Source organism: Stegostoma tigrinum, chromosome 5, assembly GCF_030684315.1.
Source record: "Stegostoma tigrinum isolate sSteTig4 chromosome 5, sSteTig4.hap1, whole genome shotgun sequence".
Classification (NCBI taxonomy): domain Eukaryota; kingdom Metazoa; phylum Chordata; class Chondrichthyes; order Orectolobiformes; family Stegostomatidae; genus Stegostoma; species Stegostoma tigrinum.
In genome coordinates this window covers 39,592,428-39,618,977 of record NC_081358.1, presented here as the reverse complement: position 1 = coordinate 39,618,977, position 26,550 = coordinate 39,592,428, and the positions used below count along the sequence as shown (strand labels likewise).

At 42.8% G+C, this 26,550-nt stretch overlaps 1 protein-coding gene across 2 annotated transcripts in view; it reads left to right on the top strand.

Moving 5' to 3' along the window:
• Nucleotides 1-6,534: 6,534 nt before the first annotated feature.
• The window catches only part of anxa13l (annexin A13, like), a 47,776-nt gene continuing 27,760 nt past the window's right edge, over nucleotides 6,535-26,550 (top strand). Inside the window, exons 1-2 of one of the 2 annotated variants that reach the window (XM_048528535.2) lie at nucleotides 6,535-6,582; nucleotides 12,979-13,054. In XM_048528535.2, the coding sequence (XP_048384492.1) occupies nucleotides 6,568-6,582; nucleotides 12,979-13,054 (91 nt within the window). In that variant the 5' untranslated portion in view covers nucleotides 6,535-6,567. The remainder of the gene's footprint in view (nucleotides 6,583-12,978; nucleotides 13,055-26,550) is intronic. The other variant, XM_048528536.2, reaches the window with a different exon arrangement.

The following is a 26,550-nucleotide window of genomic DNA, read 5'->3' as shown; positions in this document are numbered from 1 at the left end:
ACATGAGATGAGATAAACACATATTATTGGAGAGCTTTGAGAATGTACCTGTGGTATAGGACTCTATTTTACATTGTTTTGGAGGGGTGAGGGATGTAGAATGTAAACTGAGTAGTCTACTGTCTTCCACACTTGTCATCAGATGATTCAATATCAGATGGTCAATTAGTGGCCATCCAGGTGGAATGGGAAAAGTAAAAGCTCAAAGGGGTAGTTCCATGCCTAATCACTATTTTTGGCCAGGGCATCAGGGGACAAAGGGGTAATGCTGTAAACAGAAATTCGATCAATGGCATCCTCGCTAAATCTCCCTCTTTTTTAACTGAAGAATATAAAATGATTTGAAAATGAGTTTAAAAGAATTCCAAAGATGCTACAACCTTCTCCAGCAGAATCTGCTGCTACAGTCAGCAATGAGCCAGGTGGCAGGTCTTTTCCACCACTTTTAGGCTGCTTCTACATCGCTGCCATAAAACACCCCAAAATCTTTTATGCCTGGCATCCAAAAATGCAGTAGGAAACAACTAATTGTGGATGGTTGCAGCTGTTGACAAGTTCTTCAGTAATTTCACAATATTCAGTGACAGCTGAGTTTCATGCTTCTTCATCTTCTGCAATTTGGGATGAGCACCATGACGTTTTACTGCCTCACCCAACATTATTCCACCCCATTTCACATTCATGACAGGCAGTGGGCCCAGCTGATTTCTGGATATAAAATCCACTCCCTTGAGTTAAGGATTGGCAGCTATATATTTCCCTAAAGTATGGGATTTTACTAAATGCTTTCGCTGAGAACTTTTCCTGGAGAAAAGAAGATAAAAAGCAAAAGAAATTAAGTTCAAAAATGGTTTGCATCTATAGGGCTTGAGTTTATTTTAAACCAGAGTATGTCAGAAAAATTTAATATCACAAGCTGATAATATATAACCACAAATGAATATTCAAAAAGTTATCCCAGCAGTATACAGGCAGATGCAATAAAATTAACAACACAGGGAGTATTTAAACTACCATTTAACAAATGTAACATAAGAACTAGGGGCACAAGTGGGAAATTCAGCCTTTCAGACCTGTCCTGCCATTTGGTACCAACATGGTTGATCTCATTTCAGCCTCAAAACCACTTGCCTGCTTGCTCTTTGTAGCCCTCAATCAGTTACTAATTAACAATGTCTTTCTCCTCCTTAAATTTACTTTGTCCCAGAATCCACCAGGCTCTGGCATAGTGAATTTGACAGATTCACAACCCTTTGAGAGAAATAATTTTTCCTTTTAATAATTGTTACCTCTATTATTCATTACCATATTTACTTTTCACTATTAATATTTTATAAATCCTGTGTCATAAGTACATATAGTCACAAATAAATCCTTTAGAGGATACAGCAGAAATGTTGAGAGGAATTAGATTGTGGAACTTGTTATCACAGAGAGTGTTTGAGGCAGTTAGTACAGATGCATTTAGGGGAAGTCAGGTAAACACCAGGGAGAAAGGAAAAGATGAAGATGTTGATAAAAAGATATGAACTAATATGGGAAGAGGCTTGTGTTTATAAACATTGGCATGGACCAGTTGGTCCTGTTTCTGTGTTGTCAATTAGTATAATACTTGAGTGAGTTTGATAATTGTACACCAATGCTCTTAATCTAGACTACCCCATCTATCTTCAAACACGCAGAGGGAGTGATATCATTGAACCACTTCCCACCGTTTTTTGGGTCGATGTTTAAAGTTCATTATGAAAAATACTGGACCTGGTGAAGCTTGTCTTGACGTAAAGAATTGGGAAACTTAAAAACAAAGAAATGTAATCCTTTTTAACAAATTGTTAAAAGCAAATTTTACGATTAGTAATTTTGTGACAATTAACTCTGAACCAATTACATGCATTTACCTAATTGTTGAGTCTTGATACTGTTTTAACATAGGCATTCCTTCTTGTGGTCTGCAAGAATTAAAGTGACCCACATTTTAAATTAATGGGCATTCATGAAACCCATTACTTCCAATGAAAGCATATTTCTGAAAATCAGACCTTTGCATTCTGACTTAATATGCTCAGCAGGTGGATTCATACCAATCCCTGGTGATAGCATTGGAGGGAGGTGCATGTAGAAAATTGGAACACTGCACATCTCAGCTTCAGGAAACTTTCCCAGAGATGAGAAACAGCAACAAACCTAGTAGAGATAGAGTTAATGTTTAGGGTCTGGTGACCCTTCCTCAGAACGGACCCAAAACATTAACTCAGTTTTCTCCTCAACAGATGCTGCCAGACCTGCTGAGCTTTTCCAGCAACTTTGTTTTTGTTCCTGATTTACAGCATCCACAGTTCTTTTGGTTTTTATTTAGTATTTAACTCACTGCCACATCTCTTCCAGACGTGCCCACCTTGAAGAAGTTCTGCTCCTCTCTCTGATGGAATTTCCGTTCCAATCTCCCTTCTTGCCCTGTTCTCAGGAAGGGTCACTGGACCCAAAACATTAACTTTGTTTTCTCCTCCACAGGTGCTGCCAGACCTGCTGAGCTTTTCCAGCAACTTTGTTTTTTTTCCAAGTAGAGACAGGTCTCCAACCAAACCACTTTAAAGATCAATTAGCTCTTATCTTTGGACACAGCTGGAATCTTCTGACTGCAGCCCCAGTACACCATGTCACTCTCAACACTTCCACCCCCCACCGCAACATCCCTCCCCCCCCCACCGATAATCTCTCACATAGTGATACAAGGCCATCTCACAAAGAAAGCTTAAAACCTCTACTTTTAATAGAAATGTTTGTATAGACACTGGAGGTGTAAAATAAATGCGGGATGTGCTGAAAATACTCAGCATGCCTGTCTGTATCCGTGAATTCAAATCCATGCGGCTCTTCTTCAAAACCCTCTTCTTCAAAACCCTCTCTTTTGTGAGTATTGAAGAGCTAATCAGCAGTGAATGATTGGGCTGCTATTGCCCATCTTGCAGTCATACTCTTGAGTGAAGAAATCCTGGAGATGAATGTCTCTGAAGGTTATATTCAGTGAACATTGCATGCATGCTAAAAACAACTGTCTCCCTACAGTTCCATCAGTCTAGCCTCATTATCTTCCTCTGCCCACAGGGCATTTGTCTTAATGTCACTGGGCTAATTCTCTAGGGCCATGAATTCAGGCCCTGCAGCTGTTGGTGGAATTTGAATACATTTAGTCAATAATAGCTAATGAGTAGCTCTGACTAGTTCTTGTCTCTGTGGTGGTGACTATGAAACTACCATCATTCCCTAATGCCATTGTGGTAGGATTTCTGTTATCTTTTTCCAGCCTGGCCTATGTGTGACTCCACACCTACCAATCTCATTCCCATACCCTTTGTCCCAGTTCTGGAAATGTGAAATGTGGCCAACATGTGACTCCAGGCCCACAGCAACGTGGTTGACTGTTGACTACCTTTTGTAATGGCTAAGCTAGGCAAAGAGTTGTGACTGTGAGAAGAAACCAGAGCACCCAGAAGAAATCCACATAGACATGGGGAGAATGTGCAAACTTCACACAGACAGTCCCCCAAGGGCAGAATCGAACCCAGGTCCCCGGTGCTGTGAAGCAGCAGTGCTAACGAGTAAGTGGCCATGCTGCCCAGCTGGTGAAATGCCAGTAAAATTTCTTTATCAAGACGGTGGTGAAAATGTGGAAATAAATGTCACAAGAAGCTGTTGAAGTGACTAGTATAGATACATTTAAGCTATGAGGGGAAGGAAAAGAATATGTTGATGGTGTAAGTTTTTTTTAATTCATTCATGGAATGCGAGTATTGCTGGCTGGCCAGCATTTCTTCCCCATCCCTAGTTGCCGTTGAGAAGGTGGTGGTGAGTTGCCTTCTTGAACTACTGCAGTCCTCAGTGCCTGATAAGTGCCTGATCAATGGACTGAACATCGGGTGGTGTCGTCACTGGGAGCCATCTCGTGTCTTTGCTCCTGAAACCCCTGCTGATCTCTCTCTGTGAGCCTCACCCTGATAAATTCACTCCCCGACATTTTTTAACTTTGACCTTGCTGCTCCATGATCCTGTGATTGTGAGGGTGTGTACTTCCTGCAGTAGCCATGGCTTGCCCCAGCATTGCTGAGTGCAAGTATTGCAAGGCTCTGTTTGACTGGCAATTCTTGCAGATCTGGAATTCTTTCTGCTGAGATCTTGATTCCAGTGAAAGGCCCACAGGCAGACTCACCACTGCCTGACAGGCTTGCAGTTCAGTGGGCCTTCCATAGAAGAGGAAGTGCAGGTTTTCTCAGAGCAGGCTGACAAGACCCCCGAATCCTCGACAAGTTTCTGCCCAATGTTTTTTTAGTCTATTCCCTTCATTTTTACTGAGGGGTGAACTGGTCAGAACATAACAAAAAAGACCAAAATCCAGCATTTTGATGTTACACTTTATAGAACAAGTTAGTGAGCTATTTCTGGAGCCACACCCAATTGGAAACACCCCAGTTCTGTACTCTATTGTCACTCCTTTCAATCCGTACAGTCATGCCTGAAAGAGCCAAGGCGCACCTTAATAATTTATATCTTTATATGTAAAACATTAATAACTAACTCAATTTGTGGCACTTCGAGTCAAGATCAAAGGTAAAGTGTATGTAGCAACATTCCTGTCCCATCAGTGCCATCTGGAGAAGTGGTTACTGCTGGAAATGCAGCAGGCTTTAGACCAGTGACGATTGAGAAAACTTGGATTTGGAGTTCACAGAGCCAACAGGAGTTTCAGACGAGGAGGGAAAGGGGTGTGATCCCAAAGGCAAGTCAAGAGTCTTCCAGCACTTATGCACACAGGCTATCCAATTCTGGAGGACTGCCCCAGCTCACTGCACCCACCACAAGGAGCCAGTTTCTCTGAGTCTCCATACATGATTCAGTGCCTACCAGTTGCTGGTACCTTATCAGCAATAACAAGAAGAGAATCATTCATTAATTTGTACTGCCATCCCACCGGCATTTATGCCCTCTCTTTCTCCAGCCTGCTCCTGAAACTGAGTCCATGTGGGTGTAAAATTTAAGCCCAAGTGAATTGAACCCGTAACTTCTGGCTCAGAGGCAAGAGGGCTGCTTAGTGTGACAATAGTAGTACTTTGATGTCTTTTGTTTCACCATTGGATCTGATTTTCATGGCTTAATGAAGCTCTTGCCTGTAGTTGAAGTCTAAGGGAAACCGGTGACAGTATGGGAACCCAATCACTTCATTTTGAAATAACAAGGTGTAGAGCTGGATGAACACAGCAGGCCAAGCAGCATAAGAGGAGCAGGAAAGCTTCTTCAGAAGTGCCTGGGCCCAAAATGTCAGTTTTCCTGCTCCTCTGATGCTGCCTGGCCTGCTGTGTTCATCCAGCTCTACACCTTCTTATCTCAAATACCCCAGCATCTGCAGTTCCGACTATCTCTGAAACCACTTCATTCTGACCTCAGTTTTCACTCTTTACCAAAAGAATAGATGTGATAGCTGAGCTGATCATATTTTTCTCTTATTTTGAGAGTTGGGCATTGCTGGTAAAGCTGACTGATCCCTCAGAGCACTTTGAAAAGTAATAGAGGACCATTGTCATTTGATGGACCTCTTCAGAGTGGTCAACCACACTGAAATGGGATTGGAACCAGAAAAAGATCAAAGGTGGAAAGCACAGTAAGTTTCTGTCTCATTAGTCTCCAGTTGTGTTTTAGCTTCATGGATTTTTAAAAACTGAATTCAATTCTTAAACTGGACTGGTGAAACTTGAAATCGTATTCCCTGGACTTTTCATGCAAATCTCTTAATTACTAGCCCAGCAATACACCAATGCCAATAATAATGAGTATTTATATATAATATCCGTAATGTGGTAAAGTGTTCCAGGAGCATTAACAAGCATACTCTGGCACAGAAAGAGTTTTTCAACTCATGACCAAAAGCTCTGTCAAAGAGGTAGGTTTTAAACAGCATATTGATGAAAGGGAGGGAGAAAGTTTAAGAGCAAATGCCACGTCTTCGGTCTGAAAATCTGAAGGTACGTCTACTGATGGGGTAATGGAAATTGAGGATATGCAAGAGGCCAGATATGGAGGACCATGCAGATGTTGGAAATTCGTAGGGCTGAGAGGGTTTGCCAAGATAGGGACAGGCAAGGCCATGGAAAAATTCAGAAAACAGAGATGAGAATTTTAAAATTGAGATATTTCCAGAATGGAATTCAATGTCAGTCTGTGAGCACAGATGTGGTGGATGAATTAGTACTGATGCACTTCATTATTTTTCCCTGTTAGTAATAATATCCAAGATACTGACTTTTATCACCATTCCTCTGATTCAAACAATGATTCATTTACTTTTGAAAACAAAACTCAATAATCTGACCTCTGTCTCCAGGTGCCAGTGCATGGCAGTTACAGCAATGTAATAAGTATTACTTATTAAACTTTTTTATCTCTGAATCCTACTCTTCTGATAGTGAATCCATAACCAATCAAGACAGATAGATTTTATTGCTCCTTATATAAATATTGCGCCACAAATGTATTACTGTGTCAGACTGTCAGAATAGGATACATAGCTGTGAACAAATGGGCAACGTTCATGTAAGTAAAGCCTTTCGGTTCTGTGCAAAATGCAAATTGTCTGCAAAATCTGAACCTAGTGACTGTTAAATTAACTCAGTTGATTGTTTGGATAAAGGCAGTCTCAGGGAACTTAAGAAACTTAGTTTTTAACATTCCATATCTTAATTGATGAAAAAATATTGACTTAAATATTTTTATTTGTTCGTCCCATCAGAGACTCATAAAGTCATAGAGATATACAGCACGGAAACAAATGCTTTGGTCCAGCTCATCCATGCCGGCCAGATATCCACTTGTTCTTTTATGCGTATAATTTAAATAAACCACTATTTGAAACACTTCTTTCTATTAATTGCTGGGGTGTAGGTGATCCTGGCTGGGACAGAATGTATTACCCATGTCTAACTGCTCTTGAGAAGATGGTGCTGAACTGCGTTCTAGAACTGCTGCAGTTAATGTGGTATCAATATATCACAGTGCTGTTAGCAAGGGCTTTTCAGGATTTTGACCTATCAATGGTGAAGGAATGGTTCCAAGTCAGGATGGCGTGCCTAAGGGAAATTGCAAGTGGTGGTGTCCTCATGTACCTGCTGCCTTTATCCTTAAAGGTAGAAATAATCATGGTTTCAGAAGATGCTGCTGAAGGAGCCTTAATGAGTTGCTGTAGTACATCTTGTATATAGTACACACTGTTACTGTTGCACATCGGTGGTGAAGGAAGTGGATGTTTCTAGCCCTGGTCATTCAAAAATACGCCTAACTTTTTTGAGTGTTATTGGAGCTGAAGGACAAGCATGTCATTATGAAGATACATAGAGTATAATACTACTTTTACTGAGCTTAGTTTTTTAGCCTTTTATCCAAATCCTGCAAATTCTTACCTTTTTCTGTCTCTGTAAAATCCACCAGCATCAACGCTGTCCACCAACACCTTGACTTTAATTGGTTTACACTGGCCAAAGTATCTTCAACTGCCTGAGCTCTAACTTCAGGAATCCCTACCTAAACCTCTCAAAACACTTTATCCTCCAGTTGAAGATGGTCTTTGAAAGCTCTGTTTACCCAAATTGTCCCAATCTTTCTTTATGCAGTTCAGAGTAGACCTTTGTTTGATGAAGCTCCTGTGAAGCCTCATAGATTACATTAAGTCCATAAAATGCAGGACCAGAGTAGGTTATTCAGTTCATCGAGTCTGTTTCACCTTCCATTGAGATTATGGCTCATCTGATAATCTTCACCACCGCTTTTCTGCTTTTCCCCTTTAACCTTTGATTCCCTTACTGATTAAAATCCTCTCTATCTCAGTACTGAATATACATAATAATGCAGCCTTGACAAATGGACTTATCAAGTCTGGACTACAGTGGAAAATCAAAAATTGGACATAGGACAGAGCCTTTGATTTCTAGAATCAAGAATGGTTCCAACACAGGAAAAGACCAATTCTTAGAAAATGCACCTCATTCATTCCCACACCTCCAACCTTTCCAAAATGTCCTGCAAGTGTTTTCCATTCAGATAAATATCCAATTTCCTTTTGAAAATTGTAATTGACTTTGCCTCCTCAGGCAGCGTGTTCCACATGCTAACCACCCTCTGTGTAGTTGCTTTGATTCTTTTGCTACTCATCCTAAGAAGGCACCCTTCCAACAAAGGGAACATTTTTTCTCCTATCTAATCTACTTAGACTTCAAATGACTGAACATTTCAATAAAATATCCTCTCAACTTTCCCTCCTCTATGGACAACAGCCCTAGATCCTCTGATCTATCCTCGTAAGAGACAGGACATGGTATATAGGACCATAAGAGGTTGGAGCAGAAATAGGCCATTTAGCCCATTGAATCTGTTCCATCATTCATTGAGATCATGACTGATCTGACAGTTCTCACCTTTCTGCTTTTTCCCAGTAACCTTGAATTCCCTTACTGATTAAAAACCTGTCTGTCTCACCCGTGCATACACACAGTGACCCAGCCTTGTCAGCGGTATTGTCAAATATAACCAAAGGCGAGAAAGACAGACTTTTAATCAATAAGGGAATCCAGTTTTACAGCAATGTAAGTTTTTGTTGACAAGGTTTCCATCAATGTTATATTTTTATGAAATGATGCAGCCTTTTTTTTATCAGAAAATTACACAGACTTATAGGAGCCAAAACATTAAAATTACAAACAAAATTCAGAACATGATAAAAACTCCAATCATGTTGGCACTTCATATTTGTTGAAATCTTCTTGGGATGAATTGTTATATTCCCCAATTGTAATTCTCAACCTGGAGTCACAGACACTGATAGACAAAAGTATACCACTGCAAATTAAAAATTTAAGTTGATCTCTAAGGTGACTCCCATCAGTGCTTAGTTATCTGATATTCACAAATCTCATTCTGTTTAAATATTCCAATTATCTTTTTCTTAAGACTGTCAAATATTTCTACTTCTTCAAAATTTGCCTCATCCCCCCAAGTCAATGCAGTTTGATCTCCTAACCACAAAACCGATAGGCACAGAGAGAACATGTCGTGGATCAGCACTGCACTGATTACCATGACAGATTTTCCTTCAGCAGTACCCACTGTCTGGGGTACTACCAACAATTAAGGGATAGATTCTATTATGATATTTATCCCCACAGGGGAAATCTGGAAAAAGGGGCCTGGTTTCAAAATAAGAGGATCACCCAATCAGGATGGAGATGAGAAGGAATTTCTTGTTGAATTGAGACTCTTTGGAATTCTCTAACCCGAAGCACAGTGTAGGATGAGCCATTGAATATATTCAAGACTGAGTTAGGCAAATTTTTGAACTATTATAGGTATCAAGCAGGAAAGTAATCAGTCACGATATAATTGAATGGTAGAACAGCATTCTAAGGTCAAATGATCCTCTCCTATTCCTATTTCTTATGTTCTTATTTGCTTGGACCAGGGGAATGACAGGAGGAGGTTGGTCAGTGTTAATCTTCAACCTGAAATTTATGGAGGAAATCAGCCTACAATTATGATATACACTGTAGACATCAGAGTCATCTAGTTGATATGAAAGATCTCTAAGTATTCCTGACCATCATGAGTGTGAGGGTGAGGTGAGGATGGGGGCACCAATGCATTTTTTTACTTACTTTCCTTGTCTTCAACAACAATAACCTGTACTTATTTGGTACCGTATACTCAGTAAAACTCCCAAAGAGCTTCATGAGAATATTATCAGTGAGGAATTCAATGATCATAATGTCATTGAATGTCAAAGGGCAAAGTTAGATTCCTTCTTGTTGGAGATGGTCATGGACTGACACTTGTGTGGCACAAATGTTCCTCGCCACTCACCATCCCCAGCTTGAATGACCAGCTCTTGTTGCACTTGGACATGGATTGCTTCAGTGTGTGAGGAGTTGTGAGCAATGCAGAACATTGCACAATTATTATTGAACATCTCTACTTCTCACCAAATGGTGGATGGAAGGTCATTGATGAAGCAACTAAAGATGCCTTTGCCTGGGACACTACCCTGAGGAACTCCTGCAGAGATATCCCAGAGACTGAGATGACTGAGCTTCAACAACCACAACCATTGTCCTTTGTGCAAGTATGATGCCAAACAGCTACCATAAAGCCAATAACAGTATAAATCATTCAAATATAGTCCCATTCTAAACTCTATGAGCCCATGTGGTAGAAAATATTGGGACAGCATAATATTAGCAGCCAATATAGTCAGCCAGGTCAGTGTGCTTTTTTCAGCAAGAGTGACATTGAATGGTACAAGAACATAAAACAATTTTACAACCTAATTGCAGAAAAGGCCCCTTGGAAATATTTGTCAATCAAATGTTATAAAACAGTAAAGATAAGGAGTTGACTTTGCTATTAAGCAACTAAAGGTTGTGTACTCATTTTCATCTTTTAGATTACGGTTTGGAAATTTTGTCATTATCAGTACAGTTGGGTTCAAAGAGGATGTCCAATTATTTGTAATTTTTTCTGGACTCTGTAGTTCATAAAGGATACGGATCTGGAGGCCCTGGAGAAGTGCAAAAAGTTTACAGGGATTTCATTGGACCTTACAGGTATTAAATGATGTGGGTCAATGGCAGGTAAACAGAGGATAGAAATTTATGTGCCCAATTTTTCTGGGTGCTGGGTCATACTTCATGACCTGTCAAAACCCATTCAGATCCATACAAATCTGGGGCATCTACCTCATTTGAATGGTTGTAGAGTCTCATTGAGAGACCCTCATTTTGTTGTCCTTTTATGAGACTACTAGCTGCTTCTACATTCACCAGGGAGTCCAGAAGGTTTGCTTAGAAACCAAGAGCTGAATTTTTCACAGAATTTGACTGTCAGCTTCAGGGATTTTATGGATGGTTTCCTTCCAAGAGTCCTTGAGATTTTTCACACCCAGCTTTCACAATTCACTTCATTAAGTATGTACCATGCTTCCACGGTGCTGCTCTTGCACTAACTTGTGTTCAGAAGCAACAAATGCGCACTGTGGCAAACAATGGTTCAAATAGCCAAACAGACCAGTGCAGTGCCCACACTCTGGGTGAATGGGCGGGTTAATGATCTTCTATGATCTGTAAAGGAAAGTGTCACCATCTTTCTGTGACCTCACACTCACTGTAGTTCTGCCATTGCACCCACTTCCTATCATGATTTATGGCCAACCATTTCCTGCACTACTTGCAGCATCTTCCCTCATCCCCATTCCCCCAAACTACTAAGCCTTCCTGCCCTTCTGTGCTTCCTACTTACTAACATGGGGCATCTCACCAACTTTTCTGTCCAAATATGGACCAGCCCATTTTCCCCCCTTGTCTGTCCTTTGCTGCGAAACATGACAAGCTGCTTGGCTATCAGTCTGTGCTAAAAGATAGGGCAAATCAGTGATAGAAGTGGGCAAGAAGATTAACACACAGTTTCCACTGGGCTCCAGAAAGTGCTCAACGATTACCCTTCGAAGGGAGCTGGTAGCAGTGCTACAAGCAATCCAGTTATTTCACATGGATGGTCAAGGTCAGAAAATACATCATCATGTAGCAAATTCAACCTATGACGTAGTTGTTCCTGTGCTGAAAGCCACACTCTCTCATCACTCAGCCAGCATCAGTACCTGGTACTTGTCTCAAGTACAGCAGGATTCTGTACCATGGGAATGTGAACCATTTGGTCTCAGCTGAATCAAAAGGCAGCCAACAGCATTAAGAGAAAAACAACAGTGCGAGACATGCTCAGCCCTGCAATAATAAATCAGATGAGATGGATGCACCAAACCTGTGTGTAGCCAACTCAAACCAAATAGGCACATACCTGGTACAAGTGGTGACCCCTGCAAAAACACGGACACAAATTTCGAGTCTGATGTTTCCCTCTTGTGAGGAGTGCAAAACTAGGGGCCACAATAATAAGACCGTTACCAATAAAACCAACAAAGAATTTAAGAAAAACACCTATTCTCAAAGAGCTGTGAGAACATGGAATTTCCAACTCAAGGCCTACTTGAGTCAAGTAACACAGATGTATTTATGGGGAAATTACTTGTGAGGGAAAAATTAATACAAGGATATACTGATGGGGTGAAGTATAGTTGGGAAGAGAGGTGGTGCAGGTATGGCTCAGTGGCTAGCACTGCTGCCCCACAGTACCAGGGAGCCAGATTTGATTCCACCCTCAGGTGACTGTCTGTGTGGAGTTTGCACATTCTCCCTGTGTCTGCATGGGTTTTCTCCAGGTACTCCAGTTTCCTCCCACAGTCCAAAGTTCTGCAGGGCTAAATGGATTGGCCATGCTACATTGCCCATAGTGTCCGGGGATGTGTGTATTAAGTGGGTTATTGGGGGATGAGTCTGGGGGGATGCTCTGATAGAGTTGTTGGGCCGAAGGGCCTGTTTCCACTCAGTCAGGATTCTATGATTCTAAGTAGAGCATGATTGCTTGGGCAAAATGGCCTAGTTCCGTGCAGCAAATTTTATGTACAATAATCAAATAGTTAATGTCATTCTGTCCTTATTAGTTGACTTTCATTAATTTCCATTTGACCTGTCTATACCATTCTAGTATGAATAATCTTACAGAGTTACCGTGTTGAAAAATTTGAGGGAATTGAATTGGGATCAGTGGCAAATGATGAATATCTGGAATGATTATGGGGCAGGAGAAGATTACGGTGTTGTGGAGAGAGGAGGCCACAAGAGACTGAAAATATACACACTAAAACTTTAAAATCAAAGCATTGCCAAGTTGGGAACCAATGTAGATTAATGCATATGGGAATGAAAGAAAATTGGTGTAAATTAGAAAATAGTGGGATGATTGAAGGTTATCTTTCTTTGAGCCATAATTATATCATGCCTTGAGTCTAAGTAAAAATTGTGTTCAATTATTAATAATTCATATTTAATTACGCAGCCAGGTATTCGATATCATGTGCATTTCAGTGAAGAGGGAGATGCCAAGAAGATAAAAAAAGCTTGCAAGGGAGCAGGTAACCATCCCTTTAAATTTGGACATTAAATTTTCATTTGAATTTAGCTGACATCTAATGCTCTATGATCATGTATAGCTTTAGAATTTTATTTTTAAAAAAGGCTGAGGGGTTTAACTGTGGAGGATCATTGTTGTGGCTCAATTGGAAATTGATTTAAGATTTTCAGCTTGAGGTACCCTAATAAAAAGATAAGACATTTCTGATTCCGTAGAAAAGAGAAACATTTTTGCACAAACAACCTGCTCCCACTTCAACTGGGGGAGTCTAGGATGAAGGGACACAGCCTAAACACTAGAGCCAAACCTTTCAGGAATGAAGTTAGGGGCTAGATTATGTGTCCTACATGTGCCAGACATGTTTTTGGCAGGTGGTGGTACAGAAAATGCCAGGGATAACAAACCCATTGCCTTCCCATTCATTCCCATAACACAATGGAGATGCAGTGACTGAAACTGACAGCCTGACTACCATTTTCTAAAAATAAATGAATGGGCAATTGAGCTTGAGGCAAACTATTGACTCAAATCCTACGCTTCTCGTGCCATAACATGGCTGACATGGGTGGTTGGGAGGGAGCCTGCTTTTGAAAAATGTTTTTGGAGAGGCTGGATGTAAGAGCTTACAGCATTTCGAGGGTTTCTCTGGGCACCTCTTTGTTCCTCATTGACTGGCCTCCATGCCCTTTGCCCTCCTAGCGGCCTTCACACTGTCTCCTGAGGCTGCCTGATCTTGCCCTACCCTAACAGCCTATGACTAATCCTGCTCTGGGATCTGGGAAAACTCTGTGTGTGTTATCTTGGATACGGTCCAAACAACACTCACTATTCTTCTGCGACTGCTAGAGCTGTGGCTGTCAAGAGCAGTAAATGCCACTCTCTGCCCATTTAGCCTGCCTATAGTGCATTATTACGCCGAGATGGGCACTTCTTAGGTCTCTCAGCTGTTGGCCAATTCTTGCGACAGTGGGCCAAGCAACATGCTACCCCCTACTCCAACTTCATTCTCTCCCTTCCCCCACCCCGCCACCCATGAAATTTAACCAGAGGAAATATTTCTTCACATAAAATATCTGTGAGAGGTTTGGAATTATCTTCCTCAAACAGGAATAGATGCTTGATCAATTTCCACTTTAAATCTGAGATTGATAGACTTTTGTGAAGCTCAGGATAGTTGTCTGGAGTTAAGGCATAGATCACTTTTGACCTCACTGAATGATTGAACAGTTTGGAAAGGCTAAATTTCCCCACACGCGCACCCCCCCCCCCAACATCACTGTGTGTCCAAATACCTTACAGCTGATGAAGCAATTTTATGTCACTGTTCTTAATTAGGAAAGTTGGCAGGTAAACAGATTTCTCCAGCACTCCAGCTTAGTTTTACTGAGAGGGGGAAAGGATATCATCACTTGGAGAGCCGCAATATGGATTTGGGTTACATTTCATGAGACTGAGAGATTGCAGGCAAACAGATCACAGCATGCCCAATGAAACAGTTCTACTGCCCAGCCAGCACTTCTTTGGGTTATATTGGCTCCAGCAAACAGCAACAAATGTGTACTTGAATACGTCACGTATGTTTGTACTCGACTGTGACATCAATCATCAGTGGACTTCCTCTCACCCCTCACAGTTAAAACCAAACGTCTCACTTGATAGGAATGCACATGCAGAGAGTCATTGCAAAACCTATTGAGGTACTTTGAGCAGATGCCTCCAATTTGAAAGCTCATCGTGTAAGAACCAGATAAAAAATATTAAAGAAATACCCCTTCATCCTCACGTAGCACCCCACCAACCTCCGTATCCAACACATCATCCTCCGACACTTCCGCCATCTGCAATCCTAACCCACCACCAAAGACAATATTCCCTCCCCAACCTTGTCTGCTTTCTGGAGGGACCACTCTCTCCATGACTCCCTTGTCCACTCCACACTTCCCTCCAACCCCACCACACCTGCACTTTCCCCTGCAACCATAAGAAGTGCTACACTTGCCCCACACCTCCTCCCTCACCCCCATCCCAGGCCTCAAGAAGATTTTCCACATCAAGCAGATGTTCCCCTGCACATCTGCCAATCTGGTATACTGCATCCGCTGTACCCGTTGTGGCGTCCTCTACATTGGGGAAACCAAGTGGAGGCTTCGGGGACAGCTTTGCAGACCACCTACACTCGGTTCGCAATAAACAACTGCACCTCCCAGTCGCGAACCATTTCAACTCCCCCTTCCATTCCTAGACTATGTGTCCATCCTGGGCCTCCTGCAGTGCCACAATGATGCCACCCAAAAGTTGCAGGAACAGCAACTCATATTCCGCTTGGGAACCCTGCAGGCCAATGGTACCAATGTGGATTTCACAAGCTTCAAAATTTCTCCTCCCCCCACTGCATCCCAAAACCAGCCCAGCTCATCCCCACCTCCCTAACCTGTTCTTCCTCTCACCTATCCCCTCCTCCCACCTCAAGCTGCACCCCCATTTCCTTCCTACTAACCTCATCCAGCCCCCTCGACCTGTCCTTCCTCCCCGGACTGACCAATTGTCTCCCTACCTCCCCACCTACACTCACCTTTACTGGCTCCATCCCCACCTCTTTAACTTGTCTGTATCCTCTCCACCTATCTTCTCCTCTATCCATCTTCGATCCACCTCCCCCTCTTCTCCCTATTTATTTCAGTTCCCTCTCCCCCTCCCCTATTTCTGATGAAGAGTCTAGGCCCGAAACGTCAGCTTTTGTGCTCCTGAGATGCTGCTTGGCCTGCTGTGTTCATCCAGCTTCACACTTTGTTGTCGCGGATTCTCCAGCATCGGCAGTTCCTATTATCACAGACCATCGATTCTTGTTTAATGATCTGAGTGGAAACCTGTTAGTTATGGAAGAAATGAAAATTCCATGTGTTGGCTTGACGTTGGTGTTAGGCCCAAGGGGTTTGATACAGAGTGAATGGGGATAGCCTGTTTCCCTCAGCAAAGTTTCTGGAACTAGAGATCATAGTTTTAAGTGACTGACAAAGGAATTCAAGGTGAACAGAAGTTGCTTCATTTTGAGGGTTGTTAACATGTGTAACATGATACTCAAATAGGGCCATCAGACATATACTTGAAGAGGATTAATTTGCAGGGTTATATGGAGAAAGATTGGGAGCATGGGATTATGTGACTTTCTGTTTCAAAGATCAACCGTAGGTACACAGGCTGAGTGGCTTCCTTCTATACCAAGAGATCTTATGACAGGGTTTCCCAAGAGTCGCGAGATATGATTTTGGGATCATGAGTTCTGAAGCAGCAATGTATGCAATGGTCGGTCTGATTTCTGACGTGTTGTGAGGCTCTTTTAAACACTTTTTAAAAACAGCTTTAAATTGCTTTCGTTAGAAGACAAAGTCAGAAGTCTTCACCTGATGAAGGAGCAGTGCTACAAAAGCTTGTGATTTGAAACAAACCTGTTGGACTATGACCTGATGTTCTGTGACTTCTGACTGTGTCCACCCCAGTCCAACACTGGCATCTCCACATCTTTGTTAGTGAACATAGCCTAATGCACTACTGTCTGAAGTATGATTGGTGCTGCGCAAAGAGCCGGTGAATAGCCAGCTGTGAATAGGCACTTTGTTTTGTCCTCCTGCATCTCCCCTGCTCAACATCTGAAACTGCTCATCTCCCATCACTCACCAATTCACTTACCTGTCCAATTTTTCACTCTTGAATGACATATAGACTGACGCATTAAAACAAGGTCACACTGCATTGTTTTGTTTCCAGCCTCCTCTTCACATCACACAGTGTGTAATCAAAACAAATATTTATAATATTGTCCTGGCAAAATCTACTGCCATTAAAAGCAGCTGATTTCAGCACCCACCCACCTGGATGGGGGAGGTGGTGTCAGCCCCAGGGTGAGCAAGCTACCTGACACATTGTACATACCCCTGTTAAAGACAAACAGGTTGGCAAACGCTCACTTTACATCCCAGTATTCTCAACACCAGAGATAGTCAGAACTGCAGATGCTGGAGAATCTGAGATAACAAGGTGTAGAGCTGGATGAACGCAGCAGGCCAAACAGCATCAGAGGAGCAGGAAGGCTGACGTTTCAGGCCTAGACCCTTCTTCAGAAAACAAAATGAAGAAGTGTCTAGGCCTAAAATGTCAGCTTTCCCGCTCCTCTGATGCTGCTTGGCCTGCTGTGTTCATCCATCCAGCTCTACACATTCTCAACACCAAACTTGACACCTGCTATGGCAGCAAAAGGACCAGTTATCAAAAATGAATTTACTCCCATGAGGTGACATAGAGTAGAGTCACAGAGTAATACAGCATGGAAACAGGCCCTTCAGCCCAAACTGGTCCCTGCTGACCATGGTGCTCACTCAGTTAGTTCCAATTGCCTGCATTTGTTTCGTATCTCTCTGAATCCTTCCCATCCATGTACCTATCTGAATGTTTTTTAAATATTATTATTGTACCTGCCTCAACCACTTTATTCAGCAGCACATTCCATAAATGCACCACCCTCTGCACGAAGAAGTTGCCTCTCAGGTCCATCTTAAATCTTTCCCCACTCACCTTCAACCTATGCCCTCTAGTTTTCAATTTCCCATTCCTGGTAAAAAGGCTATATGCATTCATCCTATCTATGCCCCTCATGATTTTATACACCTCAGTAAGGACATCCCTCATTCTCCTATGTTTCAAGGAATAACATCCTATGCTGGCCAATATATCCCAATATCTCAGGCTTACTAGTCCTGGCAACATTCTCGTGAATCTTCTTTAGATGCTTTCCAGTTTAACTATATCTTTCCTATAACAGAGTGTCTAAAACTGTACACGATACTCCAAGTGCGATCTCACCAATGACATATACAACTGTAACATAATGTCATGCTAAACGTCTTTTTCACCACCCTGTCTACAAGTGATGCCACCTAGGTCCCTTTGTTCCACAATGCTACTCAGGATCTTACCATTTGCGGTTTAAGTCCTACTTTGGTTTGACTTTCCAAAGTGCAACACTTCACACTTATCTGTATTGAACTGCATTTGCCAATCCTCAGCCCACTTCCCCATCTGATCAAGATCCCTCTGTAATTATTGAGAACCTTCCTTGCTGTAAACAATACATCCTAATTTTGTGTCATCTGTAAACTTACTAATCAAGTCTTGTACATTCACATCAAGATCATTTATGCAAGTAGCAAATAACAAACAATAATAACAAAAATAACAGCACCGATCCCTCTGGGGTTCTCTTCAATAACTTGCCGACAACTGATGTCTGTAGTTCCTTGCCTTGTCTTTCCTACTGTTCTTAAACAACGGAACAACGTTAGTCACCCTCCAATCTTCCAGAACTTCACTTGTGGCTAAAGATTAAGGAAAAATCTCTTCAAGAGCCTCTGCAATTTCTTCCCTAGCCTCCCACAATGTCTAAAGATGGACTTGATCAGGCTCAGGGGATTTATCCACTTTAATGCACTTTAAGGTTGCAAACATCTTCTCTCTGGTAATATGTATGCAAACTAAAACATTCTTACTTGTTTCCCTTATTTTCTTAGCATCTGTGATTTTCTCCTCAGTAAACACTGAGGAGAAAAGTTCATTAAAAATCTCCCCCATCTCCTGTGGCTCCACGCATAGATGGCCACGCTGATCTTTGAGGGGACCTATCCTCTCTCTAGCCATTGTCTTACTCTAATATAGGTGTAGAACTTCTTGGGATTATCTTTAACCTTATCTACCAGATCCATCTCATACCCTCTTTTTGCTCGTCTGATTTCCCTCGTAAGTGTGCTCCTACACTTTTTATTGTCACCTAGTGATTCTCTTGAGCCGAATAGCTTAAACCAAAGCATATAAAAAGCTTACCTCGAGTGTCGGTGCCTTCCATTTCTGGTTGCAGCAGTGGCGCGAGTGGGAGCTTGGAGCAGGAGCCTGTCGGGAAGCCGGTGAGTCACTGTTTTTGAATCTATAAAAAGCTTACCTTGTGAATAGGCGGAGGTACGCTGAGCAGGAGCGGACACGGGACTGCTGAGTAAGTGAGGTAATATATTTGTGTGGTTGCGTTACCCAAAACACTACTCGGGTAGTGCCCCCCCTCATCCTCCTCCTCTAACCAAAACAAAAGATTCTGTGTGCCTGATTGGTAAGGTAACAAGTTTATTTTTTATTCTTTATTTTTTAACAGTCTTGGGAATTTAGAATAATGGGAACAGTGGTCAGAGCAGTTGAAGGTTCCTCCTGCAGAATGTGGGAGGTAAGGGTCACCACTAGTGTCCCTGCTGACTACATCTGCGGGAAGTGCTCCCAACTCCAGCTCCTCGAAAACCACGTTAGGGAACTGGAGCTGGAGCTGGATGAACTTCGGATCATTCGGGAGGCAGAGGGGGTTATTGAGAGGAGTTACAGGGATGTAGTCACTCCTCAGGTACAAGAAAAAGGCAGATGGGTTACGGTCAGTGGACAGAAAGGGAACCGGCAGGCAGTGCAGGGATCCCCTGTGGCCATTCCCCTCAACAATAAGTATAACGTTTTGGATACTGTTGGGGGGGATGACTTACCAGGGGAAAGCAGTGGGGCACAGGTCTCTGGCACAGAGTCTGTCCCTGCTGCTCAGAAGGGAAGGGGGAAGAGGAGCAGAGCAGTAGTCATTGGGGACTCCATAGTTAGGGGGACAGATAGGAGGTTCTGTGGGGATGAGAGAGACTCACGGTTGGTGTGTTGCTTCCCAGGTGTCAAGGTGCGTGATGTCTCTGATCGTGTTTTTGGGATCCTGAAGAGGGAGGGGGAACAGTCCCAAGTCGTGGTCCACATTGGCACCAATGACATAGGTAGAAAGAGAGATGGGGATTTAAGGCAGGAATTCAGGGAGCTAGGATGGTCACTGAGAGCTAGGACGAACAGAGTTGTTGTCTCTGGTTTGTTGCCCGTGCCACGTGCTAGTGAGGCGAGGAATAGGGAGAGAGAGGAGTTGAACTCGTGGCTACAGGGATGGTGCAGGAGGGAGGGTTTTGGATTCTTGGATAATTGGGGCTCTTTCTGGGGTAGGTGGGACCTCTACAAGCAGGATGGTCTTCACCTGAACCAGAGGAGTACTGATATCCTGGGGGGGACATTTGCTAAGGCTATTCAGGTGGGATTAAACTAATTCAGCAGGGGGATGGGAACCAAAATTGTAGTTCGAGTATAGAAAAGGTTGAGAGTAGGGAGGTCCAAAATAAAGTTTCAGGGACACAAGATGGCACTGGCAAGCAAGAGGTTGCTTTGAAGTGTGTCTACTTCAATGCCAGGAGCATCTGGAATAGGTGGGTGAACTTGCAGCATGGGTCAGTACCTGGGACTTCGATGTTGTGGCCATTTCTGAGACATGGATAGAGCAGGGATAGGAATGGTTGTTGCAGGTTCCGGGATTTAGATGTTTCAGTAAGAACAGAGAAGATGATAAAAGGGGGGGAGGTGTGGCATTGTTGGTCAAGGACAGTATTACAGTTGCAGAAATTATGTTTGGGGACTCGTCAACTGAGGTAGTATGGGCTGAGGTTAGAAACAGGAAAGGAGAGGTCACCCTGTTGTGAGTTTTCTATAGGCCTCCGAATAGTTCCAGATATGTAGAGGAAAGGATAGCAAAGATGATTCTCGATAGGAATGAGAGAGACAGGGTAGTTGTCATGGGGGAGTTCAACTTTCCAAGTATTGATTGGGAACACTATGGTTCGAGTACTACAGATGGGTCAGTTTTTGTCCAGTGTGTGCAGGAGGGCTTCCTGACACAATATGTAGATAGGCCAACAAGGGGCGAAGCCACATTAGATTTGGTACTGGGTAATGAGCCTGGCCAGGTGTTAGATTTGGAAGTAGGTGAGCACTTTGGTGATAGCAATCACAATTCTGTTATGTTTACTTTAGTGATGGAAAGGGATAGGTATTTACCACTGGGCAAGAGTTATAGCTGGGGGAAAGGCAATTACAATGAGATTAGGCAAGATTTAGGGAGCATAGGATGGGGAAGGAAACTGCAGGGGATGGGCACATTAGAAATGTGGAGCTTATTCAAGGAAAAGCTCCTGTGTGTCCTAGATAAGTATGTACCTGTCAGGCAGGGAGGAAGCTGTAGAGCGCGGGAGCCATGGTTTACGAAGGAGGTGGAATCTCTGGTCAAGAGGAAGAAGAAGGCTTACGTTAGGATGAGATGTGAAGGCTCAGTTAGGGCGCTTGAGGGCAACGAGGTAGCCAGGAAAGACCTAAAGAGAGAGCTTAGAAGAGCCATGAGGAGACATGAGAAGTTGTTGGCGGATAGGATCAGGGTAAACTCTAAGGCTTTCTATAGGTATTTAAGGAATAAAAGAATGACGAATGTAAGATTAGGGTCAATCAAGGATAGTAGTGGGAAGTTGTGTGTGGAGTCAGAGGAGATAGGGGAAGCACTAAATGAATATTTTTCAATAGTATTCACTCTAGAAAATGACAATGTTGTCGAGGAGAATACTGAGATACAGGCTACTAGACTAGGTGGGATTGAGGTTCACAAGGAAGAGGTATTAGAAATCCTACAGAGTGTGGAAATAGATAAGTCCCCTGGGCCCGTTGGGATTTATCCTAGGATCCTCTGGGAAGCCAGGGAGGAGATTGCTGAGCCTTTGGCATTGATCTTTAACTAGTCATTGTCTACAGGAATAGTGCCAGACGACTGGAGCATAGCAAATGTGGTTTCCCTGTTCAAGAAGGGGAGTAGAGACAACCCTGGTAATTATAGACCAGTGAGCCTTACTTCAGTTGTTGGTAAAGTGTTGGAAAAGGTTATAAGGGATAGGAATTATAATAATCGAGAAAAGAATAATTTGATTAGGGACAGTCAGCACGGTTTTGTGAAGGGAAGGTCGTGCCTCACAAACCTTATTGAGTTCTTTGTGAAGGTCACCAAACAGGTAGATGAGGGTAAACCGGTTGATGTGGTGTATATGGATTTCAGCAAGGCGTTCGATAAGGTTCCCCACAGTAGGCTATTGTACAAAATGCGGAGGAATGGGATTGTGGGAGATATAGCAGTTTGGATCAGAAATTGGCTTGCTGAAAGAAAACAGAGGGTGGTAGTTGATGGGAATTGTTCATCCTGGAGACCAGTTACTAGTGGTGTACCGCAAGGGTCAGTGTTGGGTCCACTGCTGTTTGTCATTTTTATAAATGAGCTGGATGAGGGCGTAGAAGGATGGGTTAGTGAATTTGCAGATGACACTAAGATCGATGGAGTTGTGGATAGTGACGAAGGATGTTGTAGGTTACAGAGAGACACAGACAAACTGCAGAGCTGGGCTGAGAGGTGGCAAATGGAGTTTAATGCAGACAAGTGTGAGGTGATGCACTTTGGTAGGAGTAACCGGAAGGCAATTTACTGGGCTAATGGTAAGATTCTTGGTAGTGTAGATGAGCAGAGAGATCTCGGTGCTCATGTACACAGATTCTTGAAAGTTGCCACCCAGGTTGACAGGGCTGTTAAGAAGGCATACAGTGTTTTAGCTTTTATTAATAGAGAGATCAAGTTCCGGAACCAAGAGGTTATGCTGCAGCTGTACAAAACTCTGGTGCGGCCGCACTTGGAGTATTGTGTATAGTTCTGGTCACTGCATTATAAGAAGGATGTGAAAGCTTTGGAAAGGGTGCAGAGGAGATTTACTAGGATGTTGCCTGGTATGAAGGGAATGTCTTACAAGGAAAGGCTGAGGGACTTGAGGCTGTTTTCGTTAGAGAAAAGAAGGTTGAGAGGTGATTTAATTGAAACATATAAAATAATCAGAGGGTTAGATAGGGTGGATACGGAGAGCCTTTTTCCTAGGATGGTGATGGCGAGCACGAGGGGGCATAGCTTTAAATTGAGGGGTGAAAGATCTCAGACAGATGTTAGAGGTGGTTTCTTTACTCAGAGAGTAGTAAGGGAATGGAACGCTTTGCCTGCAACGATTGTAGAATCGCCAACTTTAAGTACATTTCATCGTCATTGGATAAGCATATGGACGTACATGGAATAGTGTAGGTTAGATGAGCTTGAGATTGGTATGACAGGTCGGCACAACATCGAAGGCCGAAGGGCCTGTACTGTGCTGTAATGTTCTATGTTCTATGTTGTATGCCTTCTTTTTCCTGACCAGAGCCTTAACACCCCTCTTAATCCAGGGATCCCTGCTAGCTTTTCCCTTCACCCTAACAGAGACATACTGTACCTGGACTCTTGATATCACACTTCTAAAAGCCTCCCATTTCCCAATTATTCCTTTTCCTTCAAACAGACTCACTTAATCAACCTCTGCTAGATCCTGCCTAATGGCCCCAAAATTGACCCTGCTCCAGTTTAGCCCCTTAGCCTGTGGACCTGTCGTATCTTTTTCCATAACTATGTTAAAACTAAGAGAATTGTGGTCACTGGACCCAATCTGCTCTCTGACTGACACTTCAGTCACTTGCCCGACCTCATTTCCTAAGAGGAGGTCCAGTGTTGCACCCTCCCGAGTAGAAACTTTCTTAGACACATTTGACAAATTCCACCCTGTCCGGGCCTTTTGCACTCTGAGTGGTCCAGCCAATACAGGGGCAATTAAAATTTCCAACCAATAGTACTCTGTTATTCCTACAGTATCTGTATTGTCTCTACACATCTGCTCGTTTAATACCTGTTTGCTATTTTGGGGTCTATAATCCAGCCCCAACAGAGTGACCATTCCCTTCTTGTTTCTAAGTTCTAACCAAATGGTCTCATTTGATGACCCCTTCAGAATATCTTCTCTAAATGCTGCTGTTATGTACTCCTTTATCAAAAGGGCAACTCCCCCTCCTCACTTACCTGTACTTCTGTCACACTAGTAACTTCTTTATCCTGGAACAATGAGCTGCCAGTCTTGCCCTTCTCTCAGCCATGTTTCTGTTATGGCTTTAATATCTCAGTGCCCAGAGCTAATCTATGCTTTGAGCTCATCTACCTTACCAGTCATCTGCCTTGTGTGTTGAAATAAATACACTTTAAAATGGAAGACTTTTCCCTCCCTTTACTGTGCCCCTAGCTATCCTGAATAGTACACTTGCTCTCAATGGCTGATGTATTTTCCCCTGACTTCTCAATAAATAAGAGAGGGGCCAGAGTCCCACCCCCCTGCCAAGCTAGATTAAACCCTCCCAGGTAACACTAGCAAATCTCCCCGCAAAGAAATTGGACCCCCTCCGGTTCAAATGCAACCTGTCCCTTTTGTCACTCCTACCCCAGAAGTCATCCCAACGATCCAAGAACAGAAAACCCTGTCCCCTATACTAGCTCCTTAGCCACGCAATCATCTGGCCTATCCTTCTATTTCTATCCTCACTAGAGAATGGCACTGGCTGTAATCCACACATCAATACCTTCGTGGTCCTACTTTTTAATTTCTTACTTAACTCTCTGTACTCATTTTGCAGGACCCCATCCTTTTGTCTACCTTTGTCATTTGTACTGATGTGCACAATGACTTCTGGCTGTTCACCCTCTCCCTTCAGAACGTTCTGCAACCACTCGGAGACATCCTTAACCATGGCATCCGGGAGGCAACACACCTTCCTGGTTTCTCTTCTGTGGCCACAGAATCTCCTGCTTGTCCCCCTCACAATTGAGTCTCCTGTCGGTATTGTTCTGTCTAACTGCATCCTTCTCCCTCTGAAACACAGAGCCAGTCATAGAGCCACTCACCTGACTGTTGTTGCTGGCCCTGAAAGGTCACTCCCCCACCAACAGCATCCAAAGCAGTATACCTGTTATTGAGGGGAATGCCCGCAAGAGAACTCTGCACTATCTGCCTTCCTCTCTTACCTCTTCCGGCGGTCACCCAGCTACCCGCAGCCTGCAACTTAGGAGTGACTGCTTCCACTATAGCTCTTATCAACTTTGCCACTTAAGTAAAGTGTCAGTCATGGCTCAGAGGGAGCACACTTGCCTTTGATTCAGAAGGAAATGGGTTTGTAATAAACTCAGAGACCTGAGTATGTTAATGGGGTGGCACAGTGGCTCAATGGTTAGCACTTTTGCCTCACAGTGCCAGGGACCTGGGTTTGATTCCACCCTTAGGCAACTGTCTGTGTGGAGTTTGCACATTCTCCCTGAGTCTGCGAGGGTTTCCTCCTGGTGCTCCGGTTTCGTCCCACAATCCAAAGATGTGTAAGTTAGGTGGACTGGCATTGCTAAGTTGCCTGTGGTGTTCAGGGATGTGTAAGTTAGGTGGGTTATAGGGGGATGGGTCTGGGTAGGACACTGCAAGGGTTAGTGTGGACTTGTTGGGCCGTAGGTCCTGTTTCCATACTGTAAGGATTCTTAATTAGGCTGGCATTCCAGCTACAGTATTGAAGGAACACAGCAAAGAAAGAATTGCCCTTTGTTGTGTCTGCCATTAAAACCATCTGAGAAGGCTTTAGTTTAGAGGATTCAATATTTAGATGAAGATCAGAGGAGTTCTTCTTTATGTTCTGGCCAATATTTATCCCTGAACTAACATCATTAAAGCAGCTTATTTTGTTATTCATTTCATTGCTGTTTGATCAATCTCGCTGTGAACAAATTGACTACCAAACTTCCACTACTACAACTAGTGAGTGTAATTCAAAAATGAGTCATTGACTGTAAAATAGTTTGGACAATATGGGGTCATGAAATGTGCTATATAAATTCAACTATTTCATTTATTTATTGGAAACAAAATCTAAACCTCTCTCAACATTAGCAGACACGGTTCATATATCTACAAGACACAAGCTCATTGTTACACAATGTCAAGACAGGCTTGAGAAAGAACCTGCAGTTGTATTTCACTTAATGAACAACAGAGGTCAGCAATGGTGCATGTAGCTAATCCAGTTTATTGCAAATATATTTTCATATCTTCCTAAGCCATGCAGAAATATGCGCATCATGCTTGACTATTGGTACACAAACTTCTGAGTTCGCATAACTTAGATAAGAGCTGTGGTGTATTAATATCATGAGGCTATCAAGCTAGCCTCTTAACAGTCACAGTTTTACTGTTCCTGGGCATTTTTTGTTTAACAAAGTTCAAAACAGAAATAAACTTTACATTTCCTAAAATAAGCACAAAGTTGCAGATGCTGGAAATCTGAAATCTGAGACAGGTTTCGTTATCTGTGAATTCAAAAGATGAACTTTAGATGCTGCCAGACCTACTGTGTTTCTCTGCACTTGCTGTTTCCATTCCCTTCTTCAGTCATTTCCTCAAATATTTGGAAACCTGAAAGTTACTTTATAACAGTTTAAAAACAATACTTCTGGTTTCTCTTCCAGTGACATTGCTATGATTTAAGAGCAAAAGTAGGCTGTTTGGCTGAACTGGACTGCTCAGCCATTCAACAACAACATAACTGTTAGGTCTGTAGCCTCAACTTCACATTCTGCCGACCCTGAATACAATTTACTCCCTTGATAAATCAAACATTTATCTACCTCTGCCTTAAAAGTATTCAATGAATGTACCT